This window comes from Muntiacus reevesi, chromosome 3 (assembly GCF_963930625.1).
Source record: "Muntiacus reevesi chromosome 3, mMunRee1.1, whole genome shotgun sequence".
Taxonomy (NCBI): Eukaryota; Metazoa; Chordata; class Mammalia; order Artiodactyla; family Cervidae; genus Muntiacus; species Muntiacus reevesi.
In genome coordinates this window covers 184,549,644-184,565,978 of record NC_089251.1, presented here as the reverse complement: position 1 = coordinate 184,565,978, position 16,335 = coordinate 184,549,644, and the positions used below count along the sequence as shown (strand labels likewise).

The window sequence follows — 16,335 nt, the reverse complement described above, 5'->3', positions numbered from 1 at the left end:
ATGAATTTATTTACGAAGCAGAAACAGACTCACAGACATAGAAAACAAGCTTATGGTTACCAAAGGGGAAGGCAAGGATAAATTAGGAGTTTGGGGTCATCTGATACAAACCACTATGTATAAAATAGATAAGCAGTGAGGATGTATTGTATAGCACAGGGAAAATATATTCCGTATCTTGTAATAAAACATATAAAAATTTTAATTGCTTTTGATAGAGTCCAACTTCATATTAACTATTGACAAAGCAACCCAATGAATAAAATAATTGTTCCATGAAGCATCATATTTATTGCATTCCTTACTTGTCTTGCAGAGGTTTATAGTCATTTTTCTTAGTCATTTATCATAAGCACTTAGAAGAGCCCAGCATTTTTAACCACTTTTTATTCTTAACGACTCTGAACTGTAAACATGAAGTTGGCAGAGCCAGGAGACATGTTCCTCCCACATGGTCCTATGACCACTACCTTAACAAGCAACTGCAAGGATTATATGTAACCCCATAATTTTTGCAGCCTGAAAGGTGTTTGGGGCAAGTAGAGTGAAAATTGTAAAAAGGAGGTTCAAATTTGATTTTCTGTTTAAACTTTCTGCTGTTCATCATGAGGCAGCTGTTGTGTGGCACCTCCACGGCCCTGATCCAAATGAACCCAGACCTGCCCCATGGACAGCAGTTCAATGTCCATCCAGGTTCCTTGCCCTCAGAGCAGTATCTGTGGCAGATGCAGATCAAACAAGAGAAAGACCTCTTCCAGCATGCCATAAACATGGCAGCGCTGTAGTTTCTTCAAGGGCCAAGGTCTTGTTCAGGACTCAAGGAGTTTCTTTTCCCCTGAGACCTCCTGAGCTGGGGCTCTGGCAGCGTCACCAAGGAGACCACTGGGCTTGTTAGGGAGGAACTCAGTGACTTCATTATCTTCTGGAGTCTTGCTTCCCGGTTTCGTGAGCAATTAAAAATGAAAACACAGACTATGTTCCTGTTGTTGTTTTTCTTCCTGCCTCCACTGGTTGAAAAGGTATAATTAAGTCTGAGTCTTGTTGTACACCAGACTCAGTTTATCAACATCAGTCTAAGTATTTTAATCAAAGAAAGTGTCCAGTAAATAGGAGGAAAAAACAACAGCAGTTTAAAGCCGCTTTGTATGATAGCAAATCTGCTCTGCCAGATTCTCTTTGACAAATAGACTCTTGATTTAATTTGAAAACCTGTGTTGGTGGTTTATTAAATGCCAGATGTGTTGTTATTCCGGAACAAAGGGATTGTTTTGTTCTTAGGGTGGATAATACTTGATTATTCAGATAAAAGGGGAAATAAGGGTTTTGTAGTTGGGGTTTGAAGGGTTTTATTTTGTTCAAAATAAATTCTGATAGGTTTTGTTGCCACAAAGGTGGATGTTTACTCTTTCAACTTTACAATGAAGATTATTCTTAAGACTACAAGTATGAAGAGTTTGTGATACCAGAACACATTGTCGTTGGGTTGATGTGAAATTGTTGAGCTGATGCTTCTGGAGGTAGACAGATGATGTACCTACTGGGGGAATCCCAAAACGGGACTGGGATTCAAATGGCTATTAAAGTGGTATCATCTCATCCTATGTTCAGGTCTCCATGAGCATTTCTAATGACTTTCTTCTTTTTTCAATCCATCTTTTGCTGATACTGGTCTTTGAGCTGCTGTGAAAGTCGGTGGGCCTATAAGAGCAGAACCACCACACGTTTGTTAAGACAAAGATACCTCCCTATGAAACACCAGTACCTCTCAGCCTGCTCACCCCCGATCCTCCCCAAGTGCAAGGCACCAAAATCTTTCATCCTCTCATCTACACTCAGCCTTGCCTGGCTCCAACCCTTCCTCCACTGTACGGTCCGAATGAGTTCCTGAAACTCAACTGTGACACTTAGACACCTGCTTAAAATCCCACTGCCCTCAGGATGAAGTTCAAACGTCTTAACTCAGTCCACAAGCCTCATTACGATCTGACCCTCACCACACTTCCTAGCTCCACTTCCCACCATGCTTCTCCCAGGCTCTAGGCATCATCCAGTCTGAACTACTCTCAGAATCCCAGAGCCAACATGTGTGCCAGGCAATGGCAATACAGAAGATGAACAAAACAAATAAACATGCCTGCTTTCTACTAGGGGAATCAGAAAAATAAGTAAAATACATGGTATGTTAGAATGTGATCATTTCTAATGATTAAAAAATAGAAGGACTTCCCTGGGAGACTCCAGGCTCCCAATGCAGCGGGAGTGGATTCAGCCCCTAGTTGAGTTCAGTTCACATGCTGCATGGTCCAAAAAAAATTTTTTTAATAAAAAAAATAAAACAGGGAAGGAAGATCTAAAGTATCCCCCTTACTCCAGGTCTTCACACACATGCTTCTCCTGGCTGTTTTAATGAAATGCACTCCCTCCATATTGCCTGCATTTCCTGACTCCTCTTTAACTCACTCACCTTTTTGATCTCAACTTGGACATATCTTCCTCCTGAAAGCCTTCTCTTTCTTTAAATATCCATCTTCCAGGCACCTCCTATATGATTTCACAGTCCTGTCTCACTTCCTCTGTTATGATGTTTATCTCTGGAAACAGCTATTTCCTGATTCGACATCCATATAACCCCCCCTCCCAGTCTGAAAGTTTCTAGGCACCTACCTTTTCCACTGCTGTATGCTCAGCGCTTGGCACAGTCCTCATGGTCCGTGCATATTTGTTGGGCGGTGGGAGGTTTGCTGAAAGAGTAAGTGGTTGGATACACAGACTGGACCCATGCAGCAAGAAAGGCAGAACCTGAGTAGCCTTGAGAAATCAGGAATACAGACAGTAGTGAGTACACACAGGGACCCAGAGTGAAAATCTGACAGAGTCAGCAGCACACAGACCAGAAGGCATCTACCCACACTGTCCACTCAGTAGTCACTTGTGCTGATTACTACTGTGGGATTACCTACTGTGGGATTACCCACTGTGGGATTACCTACTGTGGGATTACCCACTGTGGGATTACCCACTGCGGGATTACCCACTGTGGGATTACCCACTGTGGGATTACCAACTGCATTCTTACTTCCCTACATCGAGTGTACCATGAAGACTGAGAAGCATTATGAAAAATTCTTTATGATGATATATTCATATTTGTTTATCTTGCAGTTGACAGATGCTCCCTCTTATAGATGGTTCCTAGGTGGTGCTAGTGGTAAAGAACCCGCCTGCCAGTGCAGGTAAAGGCAGGTTTGATCCCTGGGTTGGGAAGATCTCCTGGAGGAGGGCATGGCAACCCACTCCAGCATCCTTGCCTGGAGGATTCCCATGGACAGAGGAGCCTGGCAGGCTGCAATCCATAGGGTCACACAGAATCAAACACAACTAAAGCGACTGAGCATGCACTCACCCACTCTGTGTTCTTCCTGGAGTCATTTACCCGATCCTAGTCATCTGTGAGTAAACAGTGGGAGAACCATTGCTATAGTAACTTTTAAATCTCTTTGGCTTTTACCTAAGTCTAAGGATTTCACAACAGAAAATTCCAAGTCTGGCTTTTATCAGACCAAAAAATTAACAGGACTCTGTCACTTTTACAGTTACTTAAACTTTTGCAGCTAGGGAACTTTGGGGTTTTGGAAGTTAATTACTCCGTATCCATTCAACAAATATTTACTTATTTAAATGGCACTGTGCCACATACTGGGGCACAAAGATGAATAAGATATGCTCCTCGTTCTCAGTGGCAATCATGTATGGCAGCAGCTTCAAACCAGGCTTGTGTGCCCCTGGGGATCCACGAAGACTTTCCAAACGGTGCCCAGGCATGAATAGTGCTCACAGAACTCATTTTCAGCTCCTTAAACTGGGCTGCCTGGAATATGCTCACAGGACAGTCCAGCCAGTTCTGCTTTCCACTCCTCTTTCATGATTACCCTGTTTCCACTGTTCAAAACAAAGACTTTTCTTTTATCCATTCTGCATATTGCATCTTGCTCCAGTCAGTATATTGCCCTTGTGTGAAAAAATACCAAAGAAACAACCAAAATTATTAAAGGAAATCTCCCATAACTGAGGGACTATAATGTTCCCAGCTGTCTCATGAATGGAGGCATTGTCAAAAATTTTTATTCTCAAGCATAGTTTTTCCACATTTGAAATATATGTATTTTGATCAGTTAGCTACTAATAATAATCACATTGTAAACTCCAGCTGGAAAAACATTTACTACTTAGAGCCTGATATTAAGAAAATTTGTTCCATTAAAACTTCAGTTTATAAACTTATTTTTGTTGCAGAGAGATATGATAGGGTGATGATCAAAGAATTTCACACATGAAAATATATTGCATTAAAATAAAATTCTATGGGGAAATAGGATAATAAGTTCTAGAGGGAAAAGAATTAATTTCATATTTTTGACTTAAATAATAAATTATTCATGTGTTTTCTTAAATAGGTGATAAATGGGCACTAAATGCCATTGGTATTTAGATTCCCTTGCATACATTTGGGACTTCCCTGGTGGCTCAGATGGTAAAGAATATGCCTGCAATGCGGGAGACCCTGGTTTGATCCCTGGGTCAGGAAGATCCCCTAGAGAAGGAAATGGCAACCCATTCCATTATTCTCGCCTGGGAAATCCCATGGACAGAGGAGTCTGGCAGGCTACAGTCCATGAGGTCACAAAGAGTTGGACATGACTGAGTGATACATTTAATACATAAAAGAATGATATAATGGTTTCATATTAAAATATCAATATCCACAAATAGACAGGACATTGCATATTTTGTTACCATAGAAATTTGTGATTTTAAATATCAATTTAAAAAAATATAGGGATAGTATATTTTTCAAAACTCAAATTTTAAGTGTAAACGAACAAGAACATGTGAAAATTACTCATATGTAGGAGCAAGACTGGGCTTCCCCAGTGGTTCAGCGGTAAAGGATCCGCCTGCAATACAGGAGCCACAGGAGCAGCAGATTCAATCCCTGGGTGGGGAAGATCCCCTGGAGGAGGGCATGGCAACCCACTCCAGTATTCTTGCCTGGAGAATCCCATGGACAGAGGAGCCTTGCGTGCTACAGTCCACAGTGTTGCAAAGACTTGGGCATGATAAAGCAACTTCACACATCCACACACAGGAGCAAGGCCCATGAACAAAGTTGTTATAAGGTGTTTTGGATATTCCAATAGAAGCTTGGGTTGGGAATGAGGAGCTAGAAGAGGGACCTGTCAGTTCTGTTTGGAGAACCAGGGAAGTCTTTCCTAGCAGATGGCAGCAATTCACCTCAGAAATAAGAAGTCTGTGTGTGTGTTTTGGTGTGTGTCTGTGTATGTGGGCATATGCATACACACATTCATTTCTGACTTTACTAAGGTCATTTTGCTCACTCTTTTTTAGAATTATAAAATCCTTTATTAAAATTCTTATGCAAATATCCAGCATTATTCTAGATCAAGATATTGAGGAAACCTTTTTATCAACTCTTTGGGGATGATGTGGGTGATAATAAAGTAATTTTAAATAACAAGGTATGTTAGTGACGTCTTAAACAAGGGTAGATATTTATTTCTATCCTTCATAAAAGAGGCTTGGAGGTTGACAGTCCAGGGCAATCACGGTGGCATCACAAAATTAAGAATGAGGGACCCAAGATCCTTTTAGTCTTCGGTCTTCTATCACTAGGGTGTGACATTTGTCCTCATTGCCCAAGATAGCTGCTGGAGCTCTAGCCATTCCTGCCACATTCCAAACAGTGAGAAAAAAGAAAGGGATAAAGCAAAAGAAGCTTCTCCCAGTGGAAACTGTTCCCTTTAAAACAACTTTCTTGAATATCCCACACAGTATTTCTGTTTACATTTAATGGGTCAGAATTTAGCCAAATGATCCCACCTAATTGTAAAGCAGTTGGAAATTGTTGTCTTTATTCTGGACAACCGTGAGACTCCTCTTAACCTGCTCCCCTTGCAGCTTCCCCATCTCAGGTGATGGCAACACCATCCTTCCAGTTGTTCAGGCCAGAAACACTGAGTCCTCCTCGCAGGTACAGAAATCAACCACTCTCCCCACTCCCACCTTCCTTGTGCAAGCCTCTACCAACTTTTGCCTGGATAACCCTCTCTCCCTACCACACACACCTCTTTCTATTCTTATCCCCTACCAGAGTCTATTTTCAACATAGCAACCAAAGTGATCTTATTTAAAGTAAGCCATATAATTTCATTCCTCCCAAACTCCTGCACTGGATCCATGTTTCTCTCAGAGTGAAAATCAGAACCTTGCAATGGCCCAAAGGCCGCATGCGATGTGGTCTCTCGTTGTGTCTCCAACTCCTAGGCCTGACGTGTCCCCTCCCTCACTGCACAAGGACCTCACAGCTGTGGGCTCCCTCTTTGGGGCCTTTCCTTTAATTGTTTTCTCCAGAAAGTTTCCTCATCAGCATGGCTAGCTGTCTCCTGCCTTCAAGTCTTTGCTCTAATATCATCTCTCACCACTTTCCCTTCCCCACCCCACCCCCAAGACTCAAATTCCCACTACTCTGCTCTACTTTTCCCTCTTTCCTTACATTTACTATCTTCTGGATGCCATACTTTCCCCCAAACATTTATTATGTTTACTGTTTATTATCTATCTCTCCCTACCCCTGCCACCTCTAGCTCTTTGCCTCTTCTCTTCACTGGTATATTCTAATCACATATTACAGTGCTAGGAACATAATGAGTGTTCAGTATACTTGTGCAATGAAATCAAGTAATTTGTTCAGTTATTTATTTAGCAAATTAATAGAAAGTACTTTCTTGGTGCAGGGCATAGAGTTGAGTGGATACGGCATGAACGAGACAGGCTTCCTGCCGACATGTAGTTTGTAATCCAGTAAGAACAAGAAGTCCATACACAGCCGTCACACACATCAGTGGGACCTAGTCTAGCTGGCCTCTGGACGTGAGGAATGCTGAGAGAAAGAACTATAAGACTCAGAGGAGAGCCAGGTTCCTCTCTAGCTGGATGACTCCAGGAGGCTTTGTGGATCGAGTATTTGAGTTGAACTTTGGAAGACAGGTTTTAGTTTGATCAGCAAACACAGAGGAAAAGGAATTTGAGGAAAATAAACCACCTTGAAAGGCATAAAAGTGGCAAAAGGAAAGGACATTTTCATATATTAATAATTTGATAATTTTCTCAATAATAAGTTATAGTTTTATTACTATGGTAGAATTTATTTGAACGATAAGACCTCTGTAGGAAAGAAGAGGCAATGGTATTCGATTATCTCAAACATACAGGAACAAAATGATAGTTGGGACAATTTTTAGAAAGCATTGAATGCTGAACTAAGGAGTTAAGCCTAACTTGTCCAGTAGGGAACCATTGTAGGGTTTGGAGCAGGGCATTGGAGAAGGCACAGTCATACTGTGCTAGCTCTCTCCTGCTAGAGTGAGCAGGAGAGAAGTTAGCTGGGCTCTTTGAAGGCAGCAGTATTGTCTTATTCATTCTTGGACCCCCAGTGCCCACCATAGCACCTGGCATATGAGTAGCTGCTCAAAAACTATTAGTCTATAGTTCAACCAGTGATTAGGGAGATGGTAGAAACTTTTGTCAAGTAACTCACATTGTGGAAGTTGTGGGGAGGATGGATAGAAGAAAGGAGAATTAAGGAAAATAAAGCACTAAAATAGGGTCACTTTGGTGAAAGGAAGGGATGGGTATAAGTGACGCCATGATGGAAGAATCAACAGGACTCAGAGACTGTTCAGATGGGAGGGCTGAGAGTGGCTGAATGATGAATTCTCCCCCAGGACTACCTAAATCTCAACTTATATTCAAACTATAGGATTTTTTGATATGACACCAATTTGGGGGTATGTTGCAAGAATTCCAGTGTGGATTTAGAAACTAACATCTAAGTAAAACAATCACCCATAGATCTTTTGAACATTTTCCAGGAGAGGACCATGCCACGCAGCATGTGGGAATCTCAATTCCCTAACCACTGGAAGCACAGAGTCTCAGCCGCTGGGCTGCCAGGGCAAGCCCCCAGCCATACTCTTTGAAAACAGCAACTGTAGATGATTGAGGGGGAAATTAAGTATAATAGCAGGCACTCCTCAGGTTATAAATGTCAAGCGTCTGAATACTTGGATGTGGCCAGGCAGAGGTAACTCTGGCGAGGCAGCAAGTGGGGGTATGCAAAGTTTGGTCTTGATGCCTGGCACTCCTGGGTTTAAGGTCTTTCTAAGCTACTGACTGATTGTGTAACCTCTCAGAGAAACCTGGGGTCTTATTATATGTGGGTTAATGATTAAACGGTAGACAGTTAGGTGAGAATTCAGTGAGAGAATGTAAAGTGCCAGGCACACAGTTGGTGTGGTTCAGAAATGCTAATCCCCCCTCTCTATACACCCCTTCTTGTCTTCTTCTCTGAAATCCACTGGAGCACCCTCACCTCCAACACAGTTCTGACCAGAACATACTTTTATTTATGATGACAGCTCCCTGAAAGATGGTGTTTGTAATGTGTGCACTATTTTCTTTTATTCTGTGCCAGCTCCCAAGCCCCCTGCATTTCCTCCCATTTTCTGGTGCTCATCTCCAAATATGGTTTCACCAAAAGATCTCCCAAGCATCCTTTTATTCTGTCTTTAGGAAGATTATTAATGAAGATGTTAAGTCAGGCTGGCATAAATAACAATGCCTAAGGCAATTCCCCAGATGCTTTTGTTCCACTCAACAGGGATATGGCGTCATTTATCATTAGGTCTTGTTACAGTTTTCCGGGCCTCTTGAAAAACTCACGTGAGGGCACTCAGGTCACATCTACATGAATTAGTCTTGAAGGGAAAGCTCACAAGTGATGAATTAAATGTCACATCAGGGATAGGACATCTGTTACATCACACTAACCTATCGCTCTCTGCTCGCATAAATCTTTACAATCAAAACAAATTAGTCTAGCATGATATTTCTCATAAACATTGGCTTTTGTTGTGTCTGGCTCATGCCCAGAAGGAGATAATAGACCAGTTGATAAAAGTAACAAAATCTCATCACAGGTTCAGAGCTGGTCAAGTGGTGAGTAAGGAATAATGACTCCCTGGCAAGGAGAGAAATGAAGAGCAACAGAGTCGCCTATACAGAGGGTCAGAATAAGACTCCACATCATCAATTCAGTCTGCAAAGTCCTGGGGAGAAATCATGATCTGGATTTAGAATCAAGAATGGTTGCAGTTTTCTTGAATTTGTTTTTGCCTAATGGACCCTGGATTGTGTCACTCATGAGAGATTCTTTTTTCTCATTTGCTAAAAAAGTTGAACATTGCATGGATGTTCAAGAAGGGTGGCAACAAGGGTGGGGGTATGAAATGATGAAATGCTTTTCAGCCTCTGACCAGCCTCCTTTACTCTCCACTACTATTTTCCTTGCTCCTCTTCCCTCATTTTTTTTTAATTGTGGCAAAATACACATAATATAAAATTTACCATCTTGACCATTTTTTAGTGCACAGCAGTATTAAATTCAGGGCTTCCCTGGTAGCTCAGAAGGTAAAGAGTCTGCCTGCAATGCGGGAGACCTGGGTTTGATACCTGGGTTGGGAAGATCCCCTGGAGAAGGAAATGGCAACCCACTCCCGTGTTCTTGCCCAAAAAATCCCATGGAAAGAGGAGCCTTGCAGGCTGCAGTCCATGGGACTGCAAAGAGTCGGACACAACTGAGTGACTTCACTTTCAGTATTAAGTTCAGTAGTATGAAGACAATTACATTGTGCAATCATCACCACAATCACTCTCTAGAATTCTTTTCATGTTGCAAAACTGAAACTCTGCTCCCACTAAATAATAACTCCCTAGTCCCTCAGGCCCTCTGGCAACTGCCATTCTTTCTGTCCCCATGCATTTGATGACTCGTATCTCATGTAAGTAGAGTCACACAATTGCCCCCCACTTTTTTAGATTTTTTTTTTTTTTTTGATGTGGTTCATTTTTAAAGTCTTTGTTGAACCTGTTACAATTATGCTTCTATTTTATGTTTTGGTTTTTTGGTCGCAAGGCACATGGGGCCTTAGCTCCCCAACCAGAGATGGACTCTGCACCCCCCACATTGGAAGGCAAAGCCTTAACCACTGGACCAACAGGGAAGTCCCTTTAGTCCCTCCACTTTTTTTTTTAAATGAAGTATAATTGATGAACAATATTGTATGTCACAGGTGTACAACATACTGATTCATAATTTAAGGTTATATTCCATTTATAGTTATTATAAAATATTGGCTCTATTCCCTGTGTTGTACAAGCTATCTTTGTAGCTTATTTTATACATAATAGTTTGTACCTCTTAATCCCTTTCCCCTATGTTGCCCCCTCCCCTTTCCTCTTCTCAATGGTAGTTCAGTTCAGTTCAGTCGCTCAGTCATGTCCAACTCTTTGCAACCCCATGGACTGCAGCACCCCAGGCCATCACCAACTCCCAGAGTTTACCCAAACTCATGTCCATCGAGCCAGTGATGCCATCCAGTCATCTCATCTTCTGTCCACCTGTTCTCCTTCCACCTTCAATCCTTCCCAGCATCAGGGTCTTTTCCAATGAGTCAGTTTTTCGCATCAGGTGGCCAAAGTATTGGAGTTTCAGCTTCAACATTAGTCCTTCTAATGAATGTTCAGGACTAATTTTCTTTAGGATGGACTGGTTGGATCTCCTTGCGGTCCAAGGGACTCTCAAGAGTCTTCTCCAGCACCACAGTTCAGAAGCATCAATTCTTCGGCGCTCAGTTTTCTTTGTCATCCAACTCTCATATCCATACATGACTACTGGAAAAACCATAGCCTTGACTAGATGGACCTTTGTTGACAAAGTAATGTCTCTGCTTTTTAATATGCTGTCTAGGTTGTTCACAACTTTCCTTCCAAGGGACAAGTGTCTTTTAATTTTATTGCTGCAGTCACCATCTGCAGTGATTTTGAAGCCCAGAAAAATAAAATCTGCCACTGTTTCCACTATTTCCCCATCTTTTTGTCATGAAGTGATGGGACCAGATGCCATGATCTTAGTTTTCTGAATGTTGAGCTTGAAGCCAACTTTTTCACTTTCCTCTTTCACTTTCATCAAGAGGCTCTTTAGTTCTTCTTCACTTTCTGCCATAAGGGTGGTGTCGTCTGCATATCTGAGGTTATTGATATTTCTCCCAGCAATCTTGATTCCAGCTTGTGCTTCCTCTAGCCCAGCATTTCTCATGATGTACTCTGCACATAAGTTAAATAAGCAGGATGACAATATATAGCCTTGACGTACTCCTTTTCCTATTTGGAACCAATCTGTTGTTCCATGTCCAGTTCTAACTGTTGCTTCCTGACCTGCATACAGGTTTCTCAAGAGGCAGGTCAGGTGGTCTGGTATTCCCATCTCTTTCAGAATTTCCCACAGTTTATTGTGATCCACACAGTCAAAGGCTTTGGCATAGTCAATAAAGCAGAAATAGATGTTTTTCTGGAACTTTCTTGCTTTTTCGATGATCCAGTGGATGTTGGCAATTTGATCTCTGGTTCCTCTGCCTTTCCTAAAACCAGCTTGAACATCTGGAAGCTCACGGTTCCTGTATTGCTGAAGTCTGACTTGGAGAATATTGAGCATTACTTTACTAGCATGTGAGATGAGTGCAATTGTGTGGTAGTTTGAACATTCTTTGGCATTGCCTTTCTTTGGTTTGGGGATGAAAACGGACCTTTCCCAATCCTGTGGCCACTGCTGAGTTTTCAAAATTTGCTGGCATATTGAGTGCAGCACTTTCACAGCATCATCTTTCAGGATTTGAAATAGCTCAACTGGAATTCCATCACTTCCACTAGCTTTGTTTGTAGTGATGCTTTCTAAGGCCCACTTGACTTCACATTCCAGGATGTCTGGCTCTAGGTGAATGTGAGTGATCACACCATTATGATTATCTGGCTCATGAAGATCTTTTTTGTACAGTTCTTCTGTGTATTCTTGCTACCTCTTCTTAATATCTTCTGCTTCTGTTAGGTCCATACCTTTTCTGTCCTTTATTGAGCCCATCTTTGCATGAAATGTTCCCTTGGTATCTCTAATTTTCTTGAAGAGATCTGTAGTCTTTCCCATTCTATTGTTTTTCTATTTCTTTGCACTGATAACTGAGGAAGTCTTTCTTATATCTCCTTGCTATTCTTTGGAATTCTGCATTCAAATGGATGTATCTTTCCTTTTCTTCTTTGCTTTTTACTTCTCTTCTTTTCACAGCTATTTGTAAGGCCTCCTCAGACAGCCATTTTGCTTTTTTGCATTTCTTTTCCTTTGGGATGGTCTTGATCCCTGTCTCCTGTACAATGTCACGAACCTCTATCTGTAGTTCATCAGGCACTCTGTCTATCAGATCTAGTCCCTTAAATCTATTTCTCACTTCTACTATATAGTCATAAGGGATTTGATTTAGGTCATACCTGAATGTTCCAGTGGTTTTCCATACTTTCTTCAATTTAAGTCTGAATTTGGCAATAAGGAGTTAATGATCTGAGCCACAGTCAGCCCCTGGTCTTGTTTTTGCTGACTGTATAGAACTTCTCCATCTTTGGCTGAAAAGAATATAATCAGTCTGATTTTGGTATTGACCATCTGTTGATGGTAACCACTAGGTTACCCTATGAGTCTGTTTCTTTTTTTATTCATTAGTTTGTTGTTATTTTTTTTAGATTCTACATATAAGTGATATTTTACAGTATCTGTCTTTGTCTCATTTGAGTTAGGATGGTGATAGTGGCAGTGGTTTAGTTGCTAAATCGTGTCCAGCTCTTGTGACCCCACGGACTGTAGCCCATCAGACTTCTCTGTCCAGGCAAGAATACTGGGTTGCCATTCCTTTTCCAGGGGCTCTTCTCGACCCAGGGATCAAACCTCAGGTCTCCTGCATTGCAGGCAAATTTTTTACTTCTGAGCCACCACAGGAGTCCTTCACTTAGGATAATGCCTTCCAAATCCACCCATCTTGTTGCAAATGGTACAACTTCCTTCTTTTTTATGTCTGAGTAATATTCCATTATATCACATCTTCTTAATCCATTTATCTATTGATGAACATTTAGGTTGTTTCTGTACTTTGGCAACTTAACTTCACTTTTAATAAATGTTATCTTCTGTATATTTTTGTAAGTTTAGAAATGTAAACTTGAAAGAAACTGGAGAATGAATAGACTCTTAATCTTAGTGAAAAGGCCAAGAAATGATGAATAAATAAACATGTAAGAAAATAAAGGAAAAAGATTTCCTGTAGACTAGCAGAGTTTTATTCTCTGGATGAAATCAGTGGTAAGGCCATACATGTTTGCTAATTTAGAATAGAACCCAACAGGTTGTTATAAATAGTCATTATTTAAATGGTTAGCAAATGTTCAGACAAGCAGCATATTTAAGGTCAACAGAGAGACTGAACGTAATAGAAGTTCTCACAAAGGAAGAAATATCAAGACAGTTGAAGAAGAAAACAACTGTAGATTCAAACCCAGACTTAATGGGCTAAGTGCCATTATACTGGTCACAAAGATTATTGACAGTGGTTCTTAGACTTTAGTAACCACAATAATTAATCACCACAGATCTACTGAAACAAAACTGTATTGACTGGGATTCAGGAGTTTGCATATGTTACCAGCTGCCCAACAGGTTCTTCCCAGTTTTGATAATGGGCAGGGCACAGATCATAGCAGTGGCTGTGAGACCAGCCTCTGTCTGGTTGAGTAGTGTGATTTTGGATTATGCACATAACCCTAGGGTATCCATCACTACCTATTTTTACTGCCTTTCTTTCTTCTACAGTGAGTGTAACCTGAAGGAGTTTTCAAAAACAGGGGCAGAGGCAGGACTGTGGCTGCTAGAAACAGACCGTCATTCAGCCCTCCACTGGAGGGGCAGCAGGGTCTCGCCACTCCCCCATGATTATTATAGCCTGCAGAATAGACCTGCAGTTGTTTTATTTTGTGTTTCATTTCTGCTCTGCCTCTGTGTCCTCAGGTATGAACTGGCCGGAGGGAAAACATCGGCCTCCACAGAGCTGTGTTCAGCAAGAGAGATCGGTATCTGGCTTCTCCCCTGTTTATAGTTTTAATTTTCTTTCTTTCTAGAATATGTCTGTGCTGGAGAATCACCACTGGCGATCTACGATCGGCATGCTTCGAGAATCAAGGCTTCTGGCTCACTTGCCAAAGGAAATGACGTAAGTGACCTAGAGATGAAACATACTAATGTCCACACGTTAGAGATAAGCCGTGTGCTCTCGGGCTTGAGACCCCCGGGGTGAATGGCAGAGAGCCAGCCAGCAGTGCTTCCGGCCCACACTCCCTTAGTCGCCTATCGGAGGAGATGTGGTGTCAGTTATAGCAACCCAGAAACCAGAGTCCCTCTGTCAGCTCTGAAAGGGCCTGGAGAGTGTAGGACCTAATGTCAGGAAAGGAGATAATAAACAGTTCTCAGCTTTCACACTCTTCGGCCTCAATGCTGTGCTTTGCCAAACTCCTGTCTTTTATGTTAGCAAAATTGTCCTCCTGTGTAGATCCAAATAATAAATATTTATCAAGAAGGAACACAGGAGTTCCCAAGTGAGACTGAAGCCTTGTTCAATAAAGGGTGTTTTGTCATTGCCAATCTTAGTAAAAGGAGAAGTCAGAAATTCTGTTCTAAAACATCTTTTGTTAAGTGACTGAATGGGCTCCAGCCATTTTTTTTCCACCAGGAATTTACCTATGTTTCTTGCATTTTAAACAGAAGTGGAAATACTAGTTTCCTGGTCCACTGTTTGTTAGGCTGAATATTTAGGCCGAGACCTACTAAATGCAAGACCATGGCCTCATTTCTGGCCTCAGTTTTAGCTGCTGCACCATATTGGCCTTAATTTAGCCTCTGCACTGTCTTCCAAGACCACCATCAATTCCTATCTGTTTCATTCAAATACACAGAACCCAAGGTAGGTAGGAGGGAACAAGTAAATGGATCCCTGTACCATCTTCCAGAGGGCCACCAAGGTCAAGGGCCCCGTGGTATCTCTTGGTTGAGCAGCAGGATGCTCTGGGTGCACTGGTTTACCCCTGGCCTTCTGCTCCTATCTTATGCCGCTTCCTAGCACCCAGAAGAATGTGAAATTCATGGAAGGAATTTCAATTCTGATAACACTTTACCCACTGGAACCAAATAAAATCAATCCTCATGCAGGGAATAAAAACTCATGCCTTTTATGAAAACAACACATTGCAAAGATCAAAAGAATTAAGTGCAAAAAGAATTAAAATCTAGAGTAACAAATCAAGTTTGGAGGAGAAAGGAGGAGGTGAAGGACAAGGAAGTCAAAGAGGGGAGAAGGGAAGGAAAGAGAAGGAGACAAGAAAGAACAAAGTGATTTGTTCTTTTGTCAAACCAGATTTGTCCCGGTAAAGCCCTAGTAGGTAAAGACTAAAATAGAAATTTCATAAAAAAAGAAATAGACATGGCCAATAAACATATGAATATATGTCCAACCTCACTAGTAATCAAGGCAATTCATATTAAAATTACAATGAGTTACATGATATTGGCAAATTGGCCAAAAACAAGTGTAAAGGGTAAGACTGTAAAGCAATGAGAAGTTCATCTATTACTGCTTGGAGTGTAAATTTATACAATGGTTTTGAAAATAATCAGCAATATCTAAGAAATTGAACATACTCTGTGATCCAATCATTTTATTCCTGGACACAGTCCCTAGAGAAACTTTGCAGATGTAAAATTTGAGGTATGTAATGGTATTTATTGTGTCATTTTTTTCATAGTAGTCAAAAACTAGAAACTACTCAAGTGATCATCAAAAGTAGAATAGATACATATATTGAAGTACAGTCCTACATTGGGATACAATCTAATCACGAAAATGGATGAACAACAGCTCACACATCAACTCAACTGACCTTCAAAAATATAGTAAGCTAAAAAAGCAAGTCACAAACTGATACTTACCACATAACTTGAAGTGCACAAGCAGTTAAAGTTAAACCATAGTATTTAGGCATGCATGCACAGGTGGTAAAATTATTATCAATAACAAGGAAATTATTAAAACAAAAGTCAAGATAGTAGTTGCTTCAGGGATTGAGAGGAAGTGAGGTTGGACTAGAGACATGATGAGGACTTTCTGGGGTACTGGCAGGCAACGATCTTGACCTAGGCAGTGATTTTAAGATGTTTATTTTATAATTTATCCCTTAAACTGTTTGTGTATGCTCTGGGGACTCTATCTAAACATACTTCACTTTTAAAGGTGAATTTTTAAAAATAGATATGGATTTTCCTCCCATTGATTACTT

At 41.1% G+C, this 16,335-nt stretch overlaps 1 protein-coding gene across 3 annotated transcripts in view; it reads left to right on the top strand.

Annotated features, from left to right (window-relative positions):
• PDE7B (phosphodiesterase 7B) overlaps positions 1 to 16,335 on the top strand; it is a 339,677-nt gene that overhangs the window by 306,330 nt on the left and 17,012 nt on the right. For all 3 annotated transcript variants that reach the window (XM_065931301.1, XM_065931302.1, XM_065931303.1), the window contains one exon: positions 14,128 to 14,219. In XM_065931301.1, the coding sequence (XP_065787373.1) occupies positions 14,128 to 14,219 (92 nt within the window). The remainder of the gene's footprint in view (positions 1 to 14,127; positions 14,220 to 16,335) is intronic.